Genomic DNA, 24,276 nt, shown 5'->3' with positions numbered 1-24,276 from the left:
CAACAACGTCATCTGCTTTCCTACTATTCTGATTGGTTGGTATGAACCAACCGCCGAAGACTGCCGCTTTGCCCTCCCCAGAAACTGCTGCCGTGGGGAGGGCTTTCAGTCTGAATAATTAAGTGAAACGAAATGAAAATTCAGACTGAGTGTCAGGCTAGATTTATTGTGTACCCCTGTCATTTCAAAGGGATACAATACATGGCCCATTGCAGGGCAGATCTCTCTAGTGCACCCTGTGTACATAAGAGGTTATACTTAGCATTTTAACTAAACTCTTGATTATGTTATAATAATAATAATAATGGATTTTATTTATAATGCACTTTACATTCCTCAGAATCTCAAAGTGCTACAGTAGACAAATGCGTAAAACGGTACGCAAAAGCATAAAAGAACGTCACACGATTAATAACACACAATTAAGCATCAAGGAAAACAAAACGGTTTTGAACATGAGGGCATGGGTCAAGGAATAAAATCAGTGGATTTAGAAGAAAACCTTGTTAAAAAGTTAGGTCTTTCGTCCTCTCTTGAAGGAGTCTATTGACTGTGGCGCTCAAGTGTGCGTGGAGGGTATTCCACAGTTCAGGGGCAACTGCGCAGAAGGCCCTGTCACCCATGGTGCGCAGGTTAGCCGTGACGGGGTTGAGGCAGTATGTGTTTGAGGAGCGGAGGGTGCGGGTCGAGGGTTTCAGGGAGACTTTCCTTGAGGGGGGTGTTAGATTCGCGTTAACTCTTCTCACCTATTCATTCATTCCTTCCTTCATTCATTCATTCATTCATTCATGGTCTATTTTTCTCGTATCCTTTTTTTAGTTCAGTTCTCCAACTAAGCCATTTCTCTCTCGCTAATATCTCTGTGAGCCTGCTGGCTTGTCTGTCTGTCTGTCTGTCTGTCTCTGTCTCCCCTATTCAATCAGCACACATTTCTTTTCCCTCATTCTCATCAGCACCCCTGTCTCGCTCTCGCTGTTTGTCTGTCTGTCTCTCTGGCCTGGTTTGATCTCACCCGGCAGACTCCCATCTTTTGGGGCTCAGCAACATGCCTTGATTGGCTCTCTCAAAATTCGACTGCACTGTGATGTCACAGGCGCCGGGGCCTGCCGATTGGTCGAGGCTGGCAGCGGGGGATGGGGGGCACAGTGAAGGCTGTGGGCACATGCAGACAGAGATGGCGGGAGGGCTGGCAGGAACGGAGAGACTGAGTGGCGCTGCCTAGTGCCTACAGGCCTCTCACTCACTCTCTCCCCCCCCACAGATAGACTCTCACTGTCTCTCGCTCACACTCTCTCCCTTTTGCTCACCACGAGGCTTCAGCTTTTCACATGGTGGAAACTCAACACTCATACAACCCAGACTCAATTCTCTCACACATACACAGCCATTAGCTTGCTGCTTCCCATATTATTCTTTTTGCTGTCAGAAGGACTACAAGAGTGGAACTTCTCTTGTATATTTTTGTATCAAGTGCCAGTCGTAACTTGGTGTGTGGTGTTAGAAAGAGACAGAATGAGGGATAGGCACCACTTCACCAAAGAGAAAGGGTGCATTGATGGTCACGTTTTCTTCGCACCCATTTTCTCTGGTTTGTCATGAGCCCCAGTCCCTAAGATCGAGCGTGAAATGACCTTTTTCTTTTGATCTGGGTTCTTATGAACACTGAGAAGGTTGAAAGCGGAGCACGTCGGAGGATATCTTCACTTCGTTCCCCAGTATCGGCATTGCTCAATTTCAAGTTAGCCTATTTGGCATTCATCATGTGGGACCGAGACGTCACGTTGGCAGCAGAGTCTAATGACAAGTTAATACAGGGTAAAGAGTAGGCAGGCATGCACTGATGAGCTCTCCCATCTCCTTCTCCCATTGTCTCTCTTTCTCTCTTAGCAATGTCAAGGGTAGTGAATGTGTCCATTTGTGTATCGATGCAGACATGATGGAAGTTATACTTTTACATGCCCACTCAGCTGAGCCGGAAAAGTGACATAATGTAGGATATATTAAGATCCGGGTCGGGTTTTTGCAATGGGTTGGACTTAATGGCTACCAGTTATCCCAGTGTGTTGTGCTTGCATGATGACCTCGCACAGCATACGGAAAAGTTCGTTGTAATGAAACTGAGGAATGGAGACTAGAGCAGAGCGGCAGGATCATGGAGAATTCTGTTCCTCTGTGCGTACTGCATATACGTATGTATGTTTGTACACTACCAATGCATTGTGCATATACTGTACACGTTTACCATTTTTATCGGAAGACCTTGTTTATCCTCTCGTTTTACCATCAGTTCTTGTGAGATCTCAGGCCCGCTCGATGGAGTCACCCGGGGCCTTGTGGGGGGTGGGGCTGGCGGGGTTTGGGGGTAGGGGTTAGTGTGAGGGGAGGATAGCTGCAGCTCCAGGCAGCCTACCAAGTGTGGTGTATAATCAGACAGTGCTCAGCCAAGATGCACGCAGGGCTAAGGCACCCTACCAAGCCTGGGGTCTGTGGGGACGTCCTGGGGAGGAGAGCTAAGCCTCCAATGGGCCTGGAGCAGTGCCAGTGGACATGCACACGCATGCGCGGGCACACACGCACGCACACACACACACACATGCAGTGCAGCTACATTGAGCGCACGGCGCACGCACCAACTCACCCAAGGGGGTGCAATGAAAGGAGGTAGAGGACAAAGAAAGCATGTGGACCCAATGAGGAAATACAAGGCTACACTGTGAATGGAGGGTCTGACGAGCTAGGACGGATTGGTTTGTGTGTTTTATTTGCGTGTCACTGTCTTGCTCACTCTTCCCAAACATCGTTCTGATAGTCAGACCTCCCAGATGAAACTTCTGGCTATGGAATTAGCCTAATCAAGTCAAAGCCAACATTTGGTGGATGTCCGTAACTGCTTTTTCCTCTGCACTAATTGAGCTGTCGCAGTTTTGTTCCAACAAAATCAGCCCGGCTGGTTGGTGGTTGGATAACCTTCTAGTAGAGCCTGACCGATGCCAGATTTTTGGGCCCGGTCATGATTTTGGAGAGTCCACAGATCACCATTGTTTTAAGTTTAACCAATATTTTGTCAAAAGGTTGAGAGGCGGGACACGCCAGCTCAGCTGTATAATTGCCAATACCTTATGTTGTCAAAAAAGTAAAATACTAGCCAATATATCAGCCTGTCCTATATATCAGTCTGGTTCTGCCTTCTAGAATGAATCCTGACTGGCATTATTTTCTTTTCTTTGTCTTCTCACTCACTTTCTGCCTCTCTCTTTCTCTCTCTGTTCCTCTACAGATTATGTTTATTTTGAGAACTCGTCCAGTAACCCCCTGCTGATCAGAAGGATAGAAGAGCTGAACAAGGTGAGTGTGTGTGTGTGTGTGTGTGTGTGTGCTGTACTTGTCAAATGCCCCCACTAATAGAATTTGTGAAATAGTTGTTGAGGACCATTTCCCTTGTCATTTATTGATTGATTGATTGAATACTTTATTAGTCAAAACTCTAAACGGCACATGGTACAGCCAAACATTAAGGCTAAAAGGATAACACAAAAGTCCTGGGGACTTGTTTCCATTGTGGTACATCACAAGATACAGGTTAGGATTAGCATTTACAGGTCTGGGTAGGAGTTATGCCTGATTTATACAGTACTCAATTTTTGAAAATAGCAGGTCAAAAAGCTCACAACGCTGTGTGTGTGTGTGTGTGTGTGTGTGTGTGTGTGTGTGTGTGTGTGTGTGTGTGTGTGTGTGTGTGTGTGTGTGTGTGTGTGTGTGTGTGTGTGTGTGTGTGTGTGTGTGTGTGTGTGTGTGTGTGTGTGTGTGTGTGTGTGTGTGTGTGTGTGTGTGTGTGTGTGTGTGTGTGTGTGTGTGTGTGTGTGAGAGACGCTGAGGAATTGGACTCTTACGGTTGGAACATAAGGGCTCAGTGTCAAAAGGTGATGCCTCTTGGTTCCGTATCGATGTCGCATTTAAAGCGAGATAAAGGGTTATTTTGGACGGGGAGTAATGTTTTCTTCTTATTGTGGGACGTGAGTTCCATTGTTTTTTTACACTTATTTAGGTAAAGTTAGCGAACGTTCTGGCATAGAAATGCTTACCACTAGCTTTTTTTTCACAGATGTGTTCATAAAGGTGTCTACTATCACATAATCCATTTGTTTCCCTTGGGAAACGTTGTGATAGCTGCTGAATGTTGGGGTACCATTAACAACCTATATAACGCAACATTCTCAAATTTTCATTATGCTTTAACTCTTTGAGAGTTTCATGGATTTCTATATAGTTTTTAGACTTCTCTATGGCAGAATGGCGTTTTTGAATGATTTATTGAAAATTCTCTGTTGTGAATGTGTGACAACGAAAGACCTTCAGAGAAAGCTTGGCTTGTCTGCTTCCAGGAAAAAAATGAACTGAGTTGATAAAATGTTTAGTTGTGGTGTTGGAAGCCATTTAAAAGAGCCTGCATTTACACTGGGTAGTGTTTCTAGGACAACAAAAAAAGTTATGACCGGTTGAAGTTTTATTTTCTAAATAACTTTTTTTCTGCTGGGCGTACATAGCCATGCAATATCTCATTTTAAAGGGTGAGTTGTCTAGTTCAATTAAAATAAAATAAAAAGTTTCTCACATGTACCACTGTAGATATTTTGCCATCTATAAATAGCATGGTCAGTCATGATCAATCTGACCTATCCAGCTAAAAGTCCCCCTAGCTCTGAAATGGAACATCATATAAACTCAATTCTTTTTTGGGGTAAAATTAGACATTCTAACGCACATTTTGATATATACCATGTTTACATAGTCTTACCAGTACCGTGTCTATTCATGCATGTATCTCAAAAACCTGTTGTGAAGAAACAGTTTTGATAAAAAACTCATCCAAGGACATTGTTTTGATATGACTTTGTGCCCATGATATGTATCAAAATATAGACTTGAATGTATACTGTATTATAACAAAAAAATTGGGTTCTTACCATCTACCGTTACAGAGTAAATCACAGTTGAAACTCGCTTAGTCAAACCATAAACCTCAGACTAGTGAACAAAATAGCCATGACAGGTCTAACTCATTGTAAAAGCTTGTCTTTTATTTTTTATGACTACTAACATAATACAATTATAATAAATATTACAGAAAATAAATAGGCCTACATACAAAACAGTTGTCCCCAAACTCCCCAGTGTCCCCAAACCACTGCATTCCAGTTGTTCTTGACGGTGTGTGTGTGTGTAGGCTAAATTTAAAAAAAACTGAAATGAATGAATGCATCCGGTTCAGTGTCGGAGAACTCCATCGCAGTCTTGACTCTTCGTCTTCATCATCATCATCATCATCATCATCCTCCTCCTCCGATGCCAGTTCTAAATATATAAAAATAAACATTTAGCTGTAGTCAGCCCGGCCAATAGCCAGTTGGGGGGGGGGGGACGTAGGCTATCTGACATCATCGTCATCATCATCATCACACGGAGACACACTAAACAATGTACAATCATGATTGTATACAATATACAATGAATGCAATTATCATGCAAGCTCAGACGTCAATGAAACGTCATACAGATCTTATATAATACGCTACTGTTAGCTTCACTCCCCGTCCCCCCTCCGATCCTTGTAGCAACGTCATCATAACCACGCGTTGCTTCAGTAAACGATGCATGTTTGTTCTCCGTCTTTGTAGACAGTAAATAAAAGGAGCGAACATTACTCTAAAGATCAGATCGCCTATAAGGCACGCTACAATATAAAATACTTGTACTGCCATGCGTGCATGCCTGCTACGATACATTTGTACTGCACCAACCAACGGATCGACACCAACCCCCCCCCTCCAGCCCTTAGCCAGCACCAATGCACCGACCAACACCATTAGCCAGCACCTTCGGTGCTGGCTAATGGCTGGGGGCCATCGTGGTGAGTCATTCTGGCGTCATGATCTGACTAGTAGTAGTAATTATCCAAGCATCTATTTGTAGCGATCATCTTATGATTTCTGATCACTATAGAAGGGCATTTTCTACAATAAGATTACCTCAAAACATTCCGGGTTGATCGTCTTCTTCAATGGTTTCCCGGTATAGCTCATCGGACGACGATGGGGAGACAATGAAAAAAGGAGGGAGGGAGCAGCGAGTCTCGCTGTAAGCACTGGACCAGGGCTACTCCGCCTGGAGAAGGCGACTGGGACGCGTATGGATCAATACTACTACCACAAAACTCGCTCAAATAAATAGTACTGCTTTCAACTTTTTCTGCTAGAAAATCGCTCGGGCGAGACGGCAAACAGGCAAAACAATGAAAACTATGAAGACTCCCTCTGCCCCCACTGTTTACAGGGGGTGGGACCAGCTTCCAATGGCAACACGTACACGTGTGTCACGTGACACGGGTTTTCTGGGTAATGTAGTTGGAATATAAGCTCAGGAATTTAAACAGCGCTTCGGAGCATATTAATATGTTTAGATTCATCAAAAACTGTGAAGACGCCAATTGGCGTCATTGATCATTTACGGAATTCTGATGAAGACGCCAATTGGCGTCTTTCATCTTCTAAGGGTTAAAGGAGAATTCCATGCTAGAAGGCTTTCTTACCTTTATTTGTAGTTGTAATGTCCCCACCAAAGAGGTCTAGGTGTTATTTTGTGCGAAGGTGCATTATTGCCCATTTCCCCTACCGTAAGCCCTCAATGAATTTAATTGAATGGGGCATTGGAGTGTTGTGCTAATTCGCTTATTTCCATCGCTCAAAAATCAATATCCTCTCTTCATAATGTAAATAGTATCCCAAGCGGCACATTTTACTACTTATTTTGATGGAAATAAGCGAATTAGCACAAAAACCCAACCCCCATTGAGGACTTATATTAGGGGAAATAGCCAATAATGCACTTTTTCTCAAAATAACACCTGGACCTCTTTGGTTGGGACATAACAACTACAAATAAAGGTAAGAAAGCCTTCTAGCATGGAATTCTCCTTTAAGTAGCATGTGACATGCCAAACTAGGGGTTTTTCATGATTCTGAATCCAATGCAAGCATTGGTCTTACACTAAAAACACTCCTTTGGCTAAAAACGGCCATAGCTGTCATCACAAATGTGATGAGGTCAGCACATTTGGGGTGTTTTTCGTACAAAACCAATGCTTGCAATGGATTCATGGATTGCAAAGCATTTTTTTCCCAGATTTGCCACAACCGTCACTTTTTTTTAAGATATTTTTTTTGTCTTTTTCTGATATTATTGATAGGTTGAAAGTAGACTGACAGGAAATGGGGAGAGAGATGGGGGGGAAGACACGCGGCAAAGGCCGTCGGGATTGGGAGTCAAACCCGCGGCACGCCGTCAGGCTGGCTCAGCAGCCTAGGTGCCCAGACGGTTGAGCTAACCGTCCGAGCCAACCTTCACCATCTTAACACTTAGTCTACCATTGGCATAGATCTACGTCAATTAAAAGCAATTAATAAATGTTATGCTTAACACCAATGCCGTAGATCTACGGAAATTGGTCTTTTATAGTGCTTTTGATTGATTAAGTCATAATGCTACTCACGTTTGCAATTGCATCGGGTTGCTAGCTGGTGTTGTCAATAACACTGGATCGCGCCATCTTGATTGCCGCCCGTGCCCATAAACAAGACTCTGCGGCTGTTCCTCAGGCACCTCAGTGAGTGTCAGGTTTACCGTGTGTGTGTGTGTGTGTGTGTGTGTGTGTGTGTGTGTGTGTGTGTGTGTGTGTGTGTGTGTGTGTGTGTGTGTGTGTGTGTGTGTGTGTGTGTGTGTGTGTGTGTGTGTGTGTGTGTGTGTGTGTGTGTGTGTGTGTGTGTGTGTGTGTGTGTGTGTGTGTGTGTGTGTGTGTGTGTGTGTGTGTGTGTGTGTGTGTGTGTGATGCCCTAAACTAGCAAATTGTTTAGGCTACTTTTGTCCCTTTATGGGTAGATTAAATAACTACCTTTCGAGAGAGGTGTGGACTTTAATTGAGTATTTCTTCAGACAAGAGGGCATGCCCTCTTATCAATCCATTTAAAACGTGTTTTCTAGTGGGTTTTATTGCTCAACCTGTCTTCTCAACAAAGAATAAGCCTTTTTGTAGCTACTTTGGCACATTATGGTTTTTCTACTATTTGCAATGTAGTTTTTCTGAGTACTTAACTGCCTGTTGCCTGTTGCCTGTTTAAGGACTCAGCCAGTTGTGCCTATTGAGCTCATTTGATTATTGATGTATTATATGTAACTTTATTTTATTTTTTTATCTTTTAAAGCAAAAACTCACACCCGTGTGAAGTGAGGGGCGCTTTTATCATCATACATCATCCATTCATTGTCAATGGGAATTTAATCTGTAGGACAAAAATACAGATTTGCTCAGACACATACAGGTATGACGTAAATTCTCCATTCATTGTCAATGGCATTTCATGTTTGTGTTAGGACAGAAATCTACACTATAGCTGAATATAGGATGGGCTAGCGCCCCTCAAAAATATTATGGGGTTGTGATATGAAAAAGTTTGAGAACCCCTGCAGTACAGAATCAGAATAAGGCAGAATCAGATTACTACTCATTGTAGTAGCAAACGCATCTGGGAAGGTATCATGTTTGCATCCATGTTCCGTTTCATGTGTCGAAGGCATGGGGAGAGAGTATGTATTGCACTCCGTCCGTCCGTGTGTGTGTGTGAGTCCGTGTGTCTTACCAGCTAATCTCTGGCACCGTTTACCCGGTCGATGTCAAAGTTTGCACACACACTCCCTGGAAGCCAACGATGAACCTCTGCCCCAAACTTTCCAGAACGGCCTGTTATAGCACCAGGAGGCCGACTTTTGAAAAACACTTCTTTTGGTATTACTCCTCCAGATTCTGTCCAAAAATCCCGCAAATCGTTACACACTATCTCTATAGTCATGTGTTCAAGATGGATCTGTCCTATATTTCATATTCCATCCTAATTGGCTAACATTGGCTTTCAAAGTTTGCAGGATTGGCCTGTTTTGAACAAAAAGCCTCAAATCATGAACGCAGCGTGCAATTTACGTGAAATCTTTCACAGACTTTCCTACTAGGCTGAGGAATATATCCCACCCTTTTCACATTGTCCTGTTATAGCGCCACCAACAGGTGGACTTTTGCAAAACACATTTTTGGAACAAAATGCCTCAAATCATCCAATTGCCATCCAAGGCATAAGAAGAAATTGCACACATTCCACAATCCTTTTCACATTGGCCTATTATAGCGCCACCAGGAGGCCACAACCTGACCTGCCTTGGTGGAGACCTGTGCCCCGAGGGGCACTTTATCTAGTTGATGTTGTTTCATAATGACTCTGATGTGTGCTGGTTGCATGGATGCTGACGCTAGTCACGCTACCACTCATGTTGTCATCTTGGCGACACGGCACAAATGTGACACGAAGCTCGGCCAATCAGTTAGGCAGACGGATTGGGTTAACAAACGGGACCAGCTACCCTCCACCACCACTTGGAGATGAGGTGCATCCCTCGCAGACTGGCAAACGGACCGATACAGACATTCATGTTGTCTCTGTGCGCAGAAACTGTTGGTCCGATTTAGTGCCAGCCGCTATTCAGGCTCTGAGTTGATGTGGTGTGGTTGTGATTTTGTGACCATCTTGCTATAAACATTTCCGTGGAAGTCTTAAATGCGTTGGAAATCTTTTCAGCTACATATGTGACTTTCAGTCACTGAAAATGTATAATGTATGGCCTCAGGATGTTGATTTATTTCTGAGAATGTAACATAAGGGTCAATAATACCTATTACCTATCAATCATTTAGCTGAGGAACCCCCTCAAGGACACCTGCTGGCCCCGGACTCATGCCCAACAATCATACTACATTGTTTTTGTCACTTGCATCATGTCGCCTGCTCATTCTGATGTTAATGGTACTGTAACTGAACCTCTTGGACTTTTCTGCATACAATACTTATATACTGACTGAGTTGCAGCCACATCACTTTCTGTTTTGGAGGAGTAGGTTGGTACATTGAGTAGGTACATTGACCTATTAACATGGCCACTGATTGTATATACTAGTTGCTGAGCCACAGCAAACACACACCCGCTCATAAACGGTTCCAAAACACACGACCCGCACACATACCCACATGCGTGACCCGTCGCGAACACAACACACACAGGACTCGTCCTGTCCATGCATTGTTGTGATGTCTGTAGGGTGCAGATGCAGGTCTGCTCAATTGTAGCAGAACATGCTAACGCTGACGATGCTTGCAGCGCACACACACTACAGTACTCAGCCCAGCGAACAGACACACACACACACACACACATGGAAGTGGGAGCTGCTGAGGGGGGAGGGGCGGCTGTTAAACTGACAGACACACACACACTATACAGCCCAGCGAACAGACAGAGACATGCACACAAGGCGTCCATGGCCACGCATGCACGGTAACGGCGAAAACCACGGCCGTAGACTCGGAGGGCAGTATTATGCGTGTCTTAAGTACCAGGTCTTATGACTTAACTTAAGACCTGGAGGCGTGGTCAATGCCGTTTGGCCACTCAGAATAGCCAAATGGCATTGATCACGTCTCCAGGTCTTAAGTTAAGTAATAAGACCTGGTACTTAATCGTTTACCCGCCAGGAACATAGGAATATTAACACGTAGAATCTTGTAGCCTGCCACAAACGGAAAAGCCGTTTTAACAGCGATGTATTCATTAATGCATGTTTTAATACGATCGTATCGAAATCTACCGTCCGTTAGCTTTGTTATGCTTCTGACACAATGGGCGCGGCCATTTTGAAAATGCGCGCGCATCCACTAACATTGCCGGCTCTGTTTTCAGACGGCTTTATCTCACAGAAGCGTCATTGCAGAGGACGCTTTGTCCCAGACAAGCGTTTTCAACGGCCTGTAGCAGGCGCTGTGATACTCGCGGTCCACTTTTTCCACCACCGACCGAGAGAACGAGCACCAGCTTCGTCAACACACACGGAATGGTTTCATAGTAAAATGCGATACGGATATTTGGCTCTTCAAAGTAAGTGTCACGCGTGATTAAACCATGGCAATACGCAATCGAGGGATTAATTAATGGCGGCAGGCTAAGAGTTAACTCATTTGCTGCCAACATTGACTCTGGCACAGCAACTTATGTGGCATCGGATGCAGTGGGTCTTTTATTTTGAAGACTCCCAGATTCACCCCAAAATGAACAGGAAGTAAAATCTCAATCTGAGCCTCGATTCCGGGCGAGCCAAGCGTTACCCAGCGACAGGGACGCTGCCAGATGGTGGACATCAGAGAGACCATTCTGAACCAATAAATATATAAAAAGATGTTCTTGGCAACGAGTGCCATTGGAAAAAAGACGCACCAAGACATTTTTGGCAGCGAGTGAGTTCATGTTTTACGTCAAGCACACTCTTGTTCTTGAAATGTGCCATCATACTATAAAGCAATAAACCGCTCTCTGTCTGTCCTTCTGTCTAAACCACTTCTTCTACTCTGTCGGTTCAGCAATTGATCTGAAGTCGTGAATGCCCATTACATCATTACCATGTGCAGACACTGACGAACGATATATTGCACTTTTCCCAAATTCTAATTTTGGAAACTCTGGGCAGTATTATGCGTGTCTTAAGTAAAAGAAACGGGACATAGTATTAGATGGAATAGTGTACCCAGGACATCACAATTATTATTGATGCGCTTAACACCCCAGAGTGCCCCTGGCTGTGTATATTTGCCTGAAGTTGCCCATAGCAGAAGTGCCGATGTCTCATTTTACAAGATTGTAGCAACAGTTGGAGATATGTATCACTGCTGGAGACATCCACTGTTAGCATCCCTGAAAGCAAGGAAGGAAAATAATTAAATAAATCACAAATCTGCTTGTTTGCTTGCAAGTGCAATCACAACAGGGCTGCTTTCTATCATTACCTCTGCCGCTTACAAACAAGGAAATGTGTGGAGGTTATTGAATTGATTTGATAGGAAGATTCTATAATAGAATTTCATACACATCTTCATTCTCCAGTGGTGACAACTACGGTATGTTTATACATATGCATTTAGATATGGCATTAGGCCCAAGTATGTCTCTTCTGCCCAATAATAAATATAGCTGCTAACAGCAATACATTTGCGAGCTGTGCAATAGAAACATAATAGACTGCACTTGAGAGAAAAGATATTATGCGATTAGCAAATGAGCATTGGAAACAGCTGAGCAGAGTTCTGAGGGGTTGTGGATATTAAAATGCATATTATGATGTTTATAATGGCAGATTTCAAACTCAAAAAGTTTGCCAAGTTTGCAAATTTGCTCTGCTTCATCTACCCAACAGAAGCAATTGTAGTATTCTAATAATTAGGCTATAGCTTTTCATCACTATTCCTGACCTCAGTGACCTTCTGTTTCCCAGGCGTCCTATGTATTCAGCTACAACAGCCCTGTTTAAATAAGCTGAATAGCATAAAGTGTTGTCTTCTGTCATGCGCCATGCCCCTGTTAAAATATGTCAATTGAGTGCTATAGCCCTCTACCATATTGCTGAGTTTTGAAAAAAACAACTGCACAGTTAAGCCAGAACTGCCAAAAAATTAAGGAAGAAGAATAACCATTACAATAGGGGTCCATGCTTGGCTCCATAATAATGATACACTTTCATATTCATAGAGCACTTATTCAAATTAAACGTTATAAAGTGCTTTACATAAAACTGAACAAAAACCAAACCATATAATACTCTCAGCCTTTTCTCCTGTGCCTTAAGTTCTCTATGCCATCTCCCTAGCAGTCTTCTCTCAATACGGAAACAGTGGACTGGCCTGCCATCTTTCCCTTTTGAAATGTATGGAGAGCTATCGACGTGAGAAATATTGACTTTGAATATGCATTTTGTCCATTGCCTCTATCTTTTATTAGGGTCATCATATATATCTCTCATAGTACTATGGACTGAGGGATACCAATCTGGTATTAACTGTGGTAATCTGGACAAGGTACTCAGATTATAGTATAGTTCTTAAAGCTACAATCAGAGTTATTTTAATGTATCTTTATTTTACATAAAAGAGTGGGAAGATATAAGTTCACAACACATCGCTTGTAGGTCTATTTTTTAAAATGTTTGAATATTTTGGAAGATTTTAGCCCTTTTTTTTGGTCCTTTTTTTTATGTATCTGTGTGAGCAGCTGAAGCCTGGGTCCATTTGGTTATATTTGTACACTCTCAGAGTTATATTAACATTCAACATTTTGCAGTGTGCATATATCTATATTCAGCATGTCCAGTGCTGTACATCTCTGTCTGTCTCCTCACTGGGCAGTGGGGACGCCTGCTTCTCTCCACCCACCACACTAGATGTGAACAGGCCTGTGCACATACACATTGTACCACACTGTTCTGACCACCGAAACACTATTGATTGTGATTGAGGGACTTGCTGTAGCCTAGTACTGCGTGTTCACACAAACTCGAACCCACTAGCCTCCGCGTGTGTGTGTGCGCACGTGTGAGTGTGTGTGTGTGTGTGTGTGTGTGTGTGTGTGTGTGTGTGTGTGTGTGTGTGTGTGTGTGTGTGTGTGTGTGTGTGTGTGTGTGTGTGTGTGTGTGTGTGTGTGTGTGTGTGTGTGTGTGTGTGTGTGTGTGTGTGTGTGTGTGTGTGTGTGTGTGTGTGTGTGCGCGCATGCATGGATGTATCCCCCTTGTTTCCATGGTAACGCTGATTGTCTCTCTCTCTGTTTTCCAGACAGCCAATGGGAACGTGGAGGCCAAAGTGGTCTGTTTTTACCGGCGCAGGGACATCTCCAGCACACTCATTGCCCTGGCAGACAAACACGCAAGTGAGTGACTAACAACCCCCCCCCCCCCCCTCCTTTCAAAAATATTGAGCCAGCATTTAACACATTTCACCACCAGCATTCATTCATTAATCCACCCGTTAACCGTCAGGATTCTTTGGTGAAACCCTTGTTTTTTAAGGATCCACTGGAAACACGAAAACCGGAACCGGATGTAGACTAACGGTGTGTGTTGTGATGGATGCTATTATATACTTTCACTTAGAGAAGACGTAGCGTTACCGCGACCGTCGGTTCAATGGCTGTGGGCCGTTGAATAAAGCAGATTTTGTGAATGCACATGGAAATATTGCTTACGGTACAATTTCTGTTCACTTCATTGCCTAGCAACCCAATGCTAATGTATGTAGCATTACGACAGCGAGCTATCAATAAACCACTGAAGGAGACTGCTGAATTTAGATCTGGTGTAGATCTACGTCAACGGCGGGGAATGTGTTAAGGTCCCTTTACATATATTTCATGTGTGGTTGAAGTCCTTACAAAAATCATCTCTGTTCAATAAGATGTCAAGTTGTTTTTTTTCCCACCAAAAATATCCGTAAAGGAGTTTTACAATACCTCTTTCTTTGCTCTATCATTGCCCTCATTTAGTATTATAGGATCTATGAATATGTAAAAGTTTTAATCCAGAATTTGGGTTATCCAATCAGTTGCCAATACCCACAGAGAACATCCGAACAGAAATACCAACCATAACACGCCAGCCATAGATCACAAGCTCACGTGTCGTGTCAGGGAAGGAGTGCTTGTTTTGTATCACTTAACATCCCTGCATAGTTTTTCATGGGACTAATGAGACTGACTCTGATTGGCATTCGGCATGCGTCAAACCTGGATGAGATCAGTGTTAATGCTTTGTAGAAATGCAGAGTGCAAGAAACAAAAAAAAGCATGATTTACAGTATGGGGAAGCAGGTCTTTCACATCAAGACCCTCCAAAACGTTATCCAACAACAAATCCTGCAAGTTTTTGAGTGGCCCATTGAATTATGTTTCCATTGTTCATTGCTGCAGTGCAATCCGTCCCAATCGGACAAGGTACAAAATTGATGAAAATGTAGCCTACTATAATGACATTTCTGCCACTGTGACCAGCCACTCAGGAGGCTGCCCTGGTAACAGGGGCGGGGCCAAGAGTGAGGGCAGGGTCTGAGGCCCCTTTGAGGGAGTACTATGGATGTTGGTAGGGAAAATATTTGATCAGTGACTCAAGGCAATTTCCACTGATCCATAGCAGAACAGAATTGTTATTGTTTCTCCGACCGTGAATATGGTGTGTCCGATTGAGAGACCAATGCAAACCGTACATTTTGAACAAAGGCAGACAGCGATGTATCTTTCGTCACTGACCGTGTTGTTTTTTTCTCTGTGAATAGAGACAGAGATAATCCAAGTGCGTGTGCGCTGGGTACTTTTACTTTCCCTTTCAACACGGAGCGACAGACTGCTGCTTGTAGGAAAGGCCCGTTGTGATTGGCCAGTAGTCGCAGACTACAGTACTTAGGTTGAAGACACAGAGGTAACGCCAGTGGCGTATCACGGCCAGAAAGCACAGGCACTTCCGCATACTCCGGATACATCGTGTGTGTGTGTGTGTGTGTGTGTGTGTGTGTGTGTGTGTGTGTGTGTGTGTGTGTGTGTGTGTGTGTGTGTGTGTGTGTGTGTGTGTGTGTGTGTGTGTGTGTGTGTGTGTGTGTGTGTGTGTGTGTGTGTGTGTGTGTGTGTGTGTGTGTGTGTGTGTGTGTGTGTGTGTGTGTGTGTGTGTGTGTGTGTGTGTGTGTGTTCACGTCACTCTGTGTCGTAAGTGTGGGTGCGTTGTGTGTGGTCACGTCACTCTGTGTCGTAAGTGTGGGTGCGTTGTGTGTGACGTAAGTGTGGGTGCGTTGTGTGTGCCGATCAGCGGTGCTCGGAGAGGTTCCTGTAGCGTTCAACACATTGCTGCTGCACCACACCTCTACATCATGGATGTAGTCTGGACTCCTTTTCTCAGCCCAGATAGGCCATTCGTTCAATGAGAGACAGACAGACAGACAACTGAAAATCGTTTGGTTGGGGGTGGGGACGTGAGAGGCCCCAATGGACTGAGACTGAATCGAGAATGGCTGGAAAGAATGAGAGGGTGCGGAAGAACGAATGAGTGAGTCACAAGCAGGGGAGAGAGAGTGTGTTTGCGTGCGCGCGCACGTGTGTGTGTGTGGTAGATCTCAGTGGAGAGAAGCCCTCCTGACTGCAGCAGTTCTTCTATCAGGACTGACTGCAGACAAGCTTCCAGCTAGAATGCATGCACTATGCTATGTTCAGTGTGCGCGCACACACACACACACACACTCCATATGACTGCAGACAGCATCCAGCTAGAACGCATGCACTATGCAATGTTCAGTGTGCACACACACACACACACACACACACACACACTCCCTCCATATGACTGCAGACAGCATCCAGCTAGCCTAGAACGCATGCACTATGCTATGTTCAGTGTGTGCACACACTCTCCATATGCTTCCTCTGCAGTGCAAGCAGCCTATCACTATCAGTCTCTTTGGCCTGTAACTGTCCACGGTTTGTTGGCCCTTTTTCGTTGTGTTCTCCTCCATTCTGCAGTATATTATCCACTCGTGAATGAGGATATTTGATTTGATTTTATTAGACGTCGTGCAAGAAAAAACAAGTTACATCATGTTCATCTAGGAAGTGTCAAGGATAAACACACAATACAGTCTTCCGACCTATTTTCATTGTGGTCCTTGGTCTGGGACAAACATACATTGCAAACACAATCACAATCGCGTCTAGTAGCCAAGGCCATAGATCACAATATGCTGTTGCTGTTATTTTGGGTTCAATATCTAGTTGGCTGATGCAATATATTTAATATTTGATATCTGGTACTGAGTGTTGTCTCTTAATTGCACAATAGATTGAGTCACTGACCTTTGTATATTTGATATTGTTGATTTGGTAGTTGACGGTTTCCTTTTCCTGTTTATTATCTTTTGTAACTGCAATTGACAATTAACTTGAATTTGAAAAGATGAGACGAATCAAGAGCGTTTATTTGTTCCTAGTCTAGGTATAAGCAATGAAATGCGAGTGTGTGCAAGTGTGTATGATACACACATACTGTGGAACATCAACATAATAGCAATAGCGACGAAGCTAAGAACATTTTTTTTTAAAAGTCTTGAAGAATTACTGTTGCAACAATAGCAAGGTCAGCATAGCTACAATAAAGAGACGAGGCAATAACCATGTATTCAGATACTTTGTATCAGATGCCTTGTGTACAACACAATGGCATCTATAGCAACATCAACATCAGGGAAACAAATGCAAGATGGCATAACCATGTGATATGATACCTTTTATATACAGGAATAACTACAGTTCCGAGTGCCAGCACACTTATTTATATTTTAGTTTTTTGTTTCATTTTTATTTCGTTTCATTTTCCCCTCTTTCCCCCCACTGTTTTTTTCTTCTGGTTTATTGCTCTGACAGCCGCCGGGTACAGGCTCCTCCTACGCCCTGAGCCCCAGGCTATGAGACTCTCAAACGGCTCTGGTGAACGCTGGGGTTTTGCAGTCACTGTGGCCTCTGTCCTTCACAGCACAACATGGATTGCAGTTCAAGGTCGAAATTCACAGGCTGTAATCTTCCAAGTAGCAGAGAGGAGACAGAGCCACTGTGAAATTAAATGTAGTGTACTACTCGAACAAACAAATATTATCCATGCTTCATATGTATGCAATCGTCATAGGCCCACACTGCAGATTTAAAATCTATGCTGAACATTTGATTTTAGGTGGCTTTACCAGGCGTGCTGCTGTCTGGACACTGGCTAGGCCACTACTTCTCATAACGGAGACCCCCGCTATGAGGGGGGGGAGGGGGAGGGGGGGGGGGGTCTCTAGCTAAATTAAATTTCACCAGCGAGATCATGTTGGCCCAAAGCGAAAATGTACGACTATTCAGATCATAGGTTTCACTCTCTCCACTGTTATATACCTATAGTATACAATTTAGTATAAATTTAATCTAACCTCAAATCTTATGTGGGTCCCTTATAGAAAGTCTTTTCAAATGGGGATCTGCAGCCTAATGCCTATTAATTTGGTGGCTCTTGACATTAAGACGTTTGAGAAAATCTGGTCTAGGTAATTAAATCCAACCACTTGAAATGGGTTGATTGATTGAATTGATTGAAATATTTATTAACAGTTTGCAGAATTACAGTACATTTCAAGCACAAACTCAATAGAAAGACTTAAGCATTACACTTGTTTACAAGAGGGTCCACCTTGTTCAATTCATCAAAACATTTAGAGACGTACAAATAGACACTTCTATATACCGGTAGTCAAAGAACAGAACAGGAATTCATCATAAAGGAGGTAAAAAGGGAAAAGAAACATATACAGTGAGGGGAAAATAGGTGGGCGGTGGCCGGTGGGGGGGATTCAGATTTTACGGGGGCCAGTTTCGAATTGCAGCCGTCCGTAGGTGCCCCTTGAGAGCGGTTTTGAAGGAGTCAAGGGATTCGCATGTCTTAATGGCTGTTGGTAGGGCGTTCCACATTTTGGTTGTGGATGGTGGGCTGTATGTTGTCTCTTCTTGGAGTGTAATGTGCTGCTGTTTGCTTGATTGCGTTCATGTCTGTATTTGCGTTAACATGTGTACATTTTGTTCATTGGGTGTATTTGTCTTTCCAGCAATGTGTTTTGTGTTTGCATGTCTGCATCCTTTTGTGTGTGTGCGTGTGTGCATGCACGTGCATGTGTGCTAGCTATACGTTTTTGTGTGTGTTCACGACCGCAGTCACAGTGGGGGCCTGGGATCTTATCTGTAACTCTCTGGCAGCAGGGGAGTGGGAGACCACACAGCAACCGTGCACAGGAAGAACCAGAGTGTGACATCAATTTAACTCTTAAGTGTGTAGAGATGTAAGGGTCCATCTCTGAGTTGCAAATGGATAAATTAATTCTCAGGATTTAAGAACCACCATGCTTATCTAATGGTGTGTGTGTGTGTGTGTGTGTGTGTGTGTGTGTGTGTGTGTGTGTGTGTGTGTGTGTGTGTGTGTGTGTGTGTGTGTGTGTGTGTGTGTGTGTGTGTGTGTGTGTGTGTGTGTGTGTGTGTGTGTGTGTGTGTGTGTGTGTGTGTGTGTGTGTGTGTGGGGGGGGGGGGTCATGAGTGCGTGTGGTCATGAGTGCTCATGTTCTTCTTAGCACTAGGCTATCTATCTTCATGTGTAGAATACGTGCATGCACAGCGGCCCCAGATTGGTGGTAGTGATGTTAACGGTACATCCCCATGCTTCGGCGAGTATAGAAAACGGTTCTTCTAGTGTGTTTTCCATATGGACCTCTTAGTTCTGCCTATGCTCTGCCAGCACGCAGCAGTCGGGCCACGGGCTTCCAGACATTTGCAATATGTGAAAAATGCATGGCAGGAATGGCTGCACACCGCATGGGTGTGGGCTGTATCCTGTCTGTGTTTCTGCAGCCGCAGACTCTCTTGCCACCAAGGACAAGCAGAAGAGGAGGAGGGGGTCGGTAGCAATGGTGACGATGAGACTGAATCGTGTTTGTGTGTGTGTGTGTGTGTGTGTGTGTGTGTGTGAGAGAGAGAGAGAGAGTGCTTGTGTATGCATGGTGAACTTGGGTTTTTTGCACTGAGGCCTATAACAGGAATTGCTCAAGCGTCTCTTTTAATTCTGTTCTGCTATGGATCAGTGAAAATGGCGTGCGGTTGCCTTGAGTCACTGATCAAATATTTTCCCTACCAAGATCCATAGTACTCCCTCAAAGGGGCCTCAGACCCTGCCCTCACTCTTGGCCCCGCCCCTGTTACCAGGGCAGCCTCCTGAGTGGCTGGTCACAGTGGCAGAAATGTCATGTCAACCTCCCTTGCACCTCCCCTCAGATGTTTGAATTTGCTATGACTCAAACTTTGTCTATTTTTGAGGCATGGCTCCTAGTTTCCATAAACAAAAGACAACAGTGTTGCCAACTAACTGATTTATGAAAGTGTCAGGTTGAAGCATGGTCTGCGAGACAAAACACCACAGTGTGGGGTGGAAATGTATAGGTGTAAACATTTTCGCAGTCAAAGTGACTTGCTCCTCCTGGTGCACTGACAGGCTGACACCCCCCCCCCCCCCTGCTCAGGAGGCATGCGTCCAGTGTGTGACGTCAGTGACCAATGACGTCACGTAACTATGATGCATAACTCTTATAATTGTATACACAATCTGTGAAAACAAAATGCATGGAGGTACTTCCTTGGCCTACTGGCGGCGTGCACAAGATATTTGGCACTGATTGATCCAGCTGTTTGTAAGATTAGCCCTGGACAAACAAACAAACACTCACACAGATATGTGTACACACACACACACACACACACACACACACACACACACACACACACACACACACACACACCTGCACATATACGGACGGCAGTAGCTCAGGGGTAGAGTGGCCAGATGGGAACCGCAAGGTTACCAGTTCGAACCCGGGCTCCCCCAGAGTTGGCGTCAAGGTGTCCTTGAGCAAGACACTGAACCCCTAATTGCTCCCGATGTGCAGGTTGGTGCCTTGCATGATTTCCTCTGTCATCGGTGTATGAATGTGTGTGTGAATGGGTGAATGGGTGAATGTAATGCACAATCTATGTAAATGCCTTGGATAAAGGCGCTATATAAATGCACCATTTACACCCACACACACACACACACACACACACACACACACACACACACACACACACCCACACCCCATTTGTAGATGGCTCACATCCTCCAGAGCCACACTGTGAAACCTAAAACACAAATAAAAGAGAGCAAAGCCCATGCACTCATGAGCTCCCTGTATACACCTTTTTATCTACTGACAACTTCGGGGAGCTCTGATGACGCTTCACATGGGATTAAAACGTCAATAAAGGAAGAGGTTCTGTGAATTCTTGGTTACTGGTTAATTTAGAGCGGGAGACAGACAAACACACATGCTTCCTGGGCAGCTCAATATGCTATTCTCGCAAACATTTATGTAACATGTTTACCTTCATCCCAGTGAAAACAGCAGCCAATGGTTTCTGCAATTGAACAAGGAAAAACTCAACTCAGTTTCACATCTGGTGTGTTCAATGTTGTAGACCAGGTCATATCTGGGTCACACCATTAGGGATGACCTCAGTGATGATGATGATGTTCAGAGACAGTACTGTAAATTGTATGCACAAGCCAACATGTCTCGTGAATTTTATGTGATGTCAAGATCGCCCTTTTTTTAAAGATTACTGTATGCCAGGGGTTCTCAACGTTTTTGGCTGGGGACCCCGGAAATGCTTTGGCCATGTCTCGCTCAGTGTTGATTTACCAAGTTTTAATGCCAAATTTGCCAATGTAACCAAATGGATCCTTAAGGGTCCTTTGGTTACATTTTAACAATGTAACACTGATGAGTTTACAATGCAGTTGCATGTCAATCAAGCAACATCATTGCTGTCCCATTTCCAAGTTAGTGGACATATGCTCTAATTACACAAGTAGTACGTTCTATGGACAAACTGCTGTTAAAAAAAAAAAAAAAAAAAAAAAACGATAATAGAGGGAGCACCTCTATCGATTGGCCAACGATCGGTTATCGGCCGATCTTCACTCCAAATGACTCGATCGGTGATCGTCAATTTACCCGATCTGGAGAAACCGATCTTTTACACCATTTAAGTGGTATAAACGTCAATCAGATATATAGTAGAATATCGTTTTCCATCTTTGTGACAGGCCTAAACATTCTCCCCTTCCTCCCCCCACACACAGGAACCGCTTGACGTGGGTTTTGACATACTAGAGTGGTACTCATTGGGCACTGGCCTACTTGGAACGATGCAACTTGTAAATGCATGCCCCACCCAGTTAATGTCTGTCTCTTTTATGCCCATATATGGAGTTATTTGTCAGGCATGCCCAAATATTGAGTATATGCAGATGACATAACATTGTGATGTCGGAACAGGCTAGCTCCATATATGGAGATGTCCATAACCTGGGCAGGGGCCATGTCCACATCCCGGGCAGAGGCTTTTGTGCTGGTTCTGGACAACCGGCGATCCGACGGACTTGACACCGGGCACTGCACTCCCTGTGGTGGTGTGGAACGCATGTGTCAAATTTGAAGTCGGTGGGGCGAACGGTTCTCGAGTTATATGCATTACAGGCGTACGTACACACACAGACGTGGTGCATTTATATTAGGTTAATTATTTTGGTAATATTTAAATTTTCCCCTTACGCACAAGTTAAAGATCGGTATCGGCCGATCGTGAGAAAAACAATCAGTGATCGGGATCTGTCCCAAAAATCCTGATCGGAGCACCTCTAAACGATTACAACGGTATGAACAGTGGACATGAGTGAAGTGTGTCCTTTTGGCTTCATGGGTAGCTGTCTTTTGTTTTTCACCCCTCCTGCCATCTCCTGCTGCACTGTATCGTAGAGGTACCTCCTGATGTACTGTATCATGGAGCTCCTGCCACCTCCTGATGCACTGTATCCCGGAGGGGAAGTCATTCAGTTCTAGTAATCACGCTCTCCTAGCCTCCTCTCCTCTTCTCTCCCAGACCTCGGGTCTCCCCTTTCCTCTCTCCCTCTGCGTTCCCTTGCCCTGGCCCAGTAAGGCGACTCATTCATCAATAATTGATAATTGGTTGGGACAGGTGAGATGGATTGTCTCAGAGAACAAGAGAGGAACGGGGTGGCGGGGGGGGGAAGGAGATTGGGGGAAAGGAGAGGAAGGGGCTGAGGAAAGGACCAGCTGGGGTGAGAGGGTGAGTGAAGAGGGTACAAGAAAGGGGCAAAGAGGTGTGTGTGTTGGGGTGTTCAAGGGAATGAGAATGGGGAAAGGGGGAGATGTCAGAGGCTTCCTGCTACATGGCCCTGCCCTGGAGGCATACATGTACTGTACACACACACACACACACACACACGCACGCACGCACGCACACACACACACACACAATACTGCATTCAGACACATATGGCCATTAGACTCACCCATGAACTGTGACCCCCATCCCCTGTTATCTACCTCTCATTTTACAACTCAACACATTCTCCCCTCTGGACCTGCTATTACCTGTCATCGCCTTTTTTTTCCTTTTTCTTTCTATGTTTTAACTGACCCGTTATTTTGTGGAGGAAAATGGAAGCAGCTTGCACTGTGGTGTGTGTGTGTGTGTGCGGGTGGGCTCATGCTGGGCAATGATGGTGTGTGTCTGGTGGGTGCTGAGAGCCTGAGAGAGTGAGCGAGTGAAGGAGTTCTTATTGATTTTGGTTGCACATCTCTTCTCCCTGAAAATCCCTTGATTGCTTTTGTTCTGCTCCCTGTCTCCCTCTCGCTCCCTCTAATGAAACTCCAAATGAATTGGAGCACGCTCTGACTAGTCTCTCTCTCTCGCTCGGTCTCTCTCTGGGTCTCTTTCGGTTTCCCCAATGCTCTCCCTTCATGATTTCTGTCTTTTTCTGGTGTCTGTCTCTGGTCTCTGTCTCTGGTCTCTGTCTGTCCTTTCTCTTGCTTCATCTTTCTTTATTCCCCATTCCTCCCTCTCTCTCTCTCTCTCCACTCTCGATTTGTCTCTTTCTGAATCTCTATCTTTTATTCGTCTTTCTCCCCCTAACTCTCATCTCTCCTTTCTCCATCTCCGTCGCGCTTCCTTTCCGTCGTCTCCTCTATCCGTGTGTTCCGTCTCCTCCGTCTTCCTCTCCTTTAAGGAGGAGGATGAGATGTGTAGGCTACCAACAGAATCTGAACCTGTTCTCACCCCCTGTGACTCAGACACCTGACTGACTCATGTGGAATCATAAAGCTTTACCTCCCAACAACAACCAACCAGCATCGATAGGGCTGTGAAGTTCTGTTCTCTTAAAGTTGTGTTCTGTTCTCTTACATGTGTGCTCCGTTTTCAATAAGTGCTCTTCATTCAGTTGTTTTCTTCTGCTGTAGGCGTGTGTTTGTGTGTCTGTATGTATAGGTGTGTCTGCTCTGCTTATAGGTTTGTTTGTCTTTGTCTAAGTTTGTGTATGTCTGTTATGTATATGACTGTGTGTTTGTGTCTCTATATATTGTCTGTCTGTCTGTGTTTGTGTGTGTCTGTGTGTACAGGTGTGTGTTTGCATCTGTGTTAGGGATGTTAAATCAATTAATCGCCGTTAAAAAAATAATCAATTAAAGCTGCTATAAGCAATAATGTCAAGATTTTGTCAATGACTGTTTATTTTTTGGTATTCAGACAGCCAGCAATGAGGGAACAAACGCTCCCAAAAATGTTTTTGTCTCTGTAACACATCTAGGGGCCACAATCTGCATTCAAATATGTTCCTAGAAGCTTTGTCATTGGTCGGAAGAA

At 44.4% G+C, this 24,276-nt stretch overlaps 1 protein-coding gene across 4 annotated transcripts in view; it reads left to right on the top strand.

Annotated features, from left to right (window-relative positions):
• mta1 (metastasis associated 1) overlaps positions 1–24,276 on the top strand; it is a 77,728-nt gene that overhangs the window by 9,013 nt on the left and 44,439 nt on the right. For all 4 annotated transcript variants that reach the window (XM_079528928.1, XM_079528929.1, XM_079528927.1 and 1 more), the window contains exons 2-3: positions 3,278–3,345; positions 13,746–13,839. In XM_079528928.1, coding sequence (XP_079385054.1) covers positions 3,278–3,345; positions 13,746–13,839 — 162 coding nt within the window. The remainder of the gene's footprint in view (positions 1–3,277; positions 3,346–13,745; positions 13,840–24,276) is intronic.

This window comes from Electrona antarctica, assembly GCF_951216825.1.
Source record: "Electrona antarctica genome assembly, chromosome: 18".
Taxonomy (NCBI): domain Eukaryota; kingdom Metazoa; phylum Chordata; class Actinopteri; order Myctophiformes; family Myctophidae; genus Electrona; species Electrona antarctica.
This window is presented reverse-complemented; position numbering and strand designations above follow the sequence as displayed.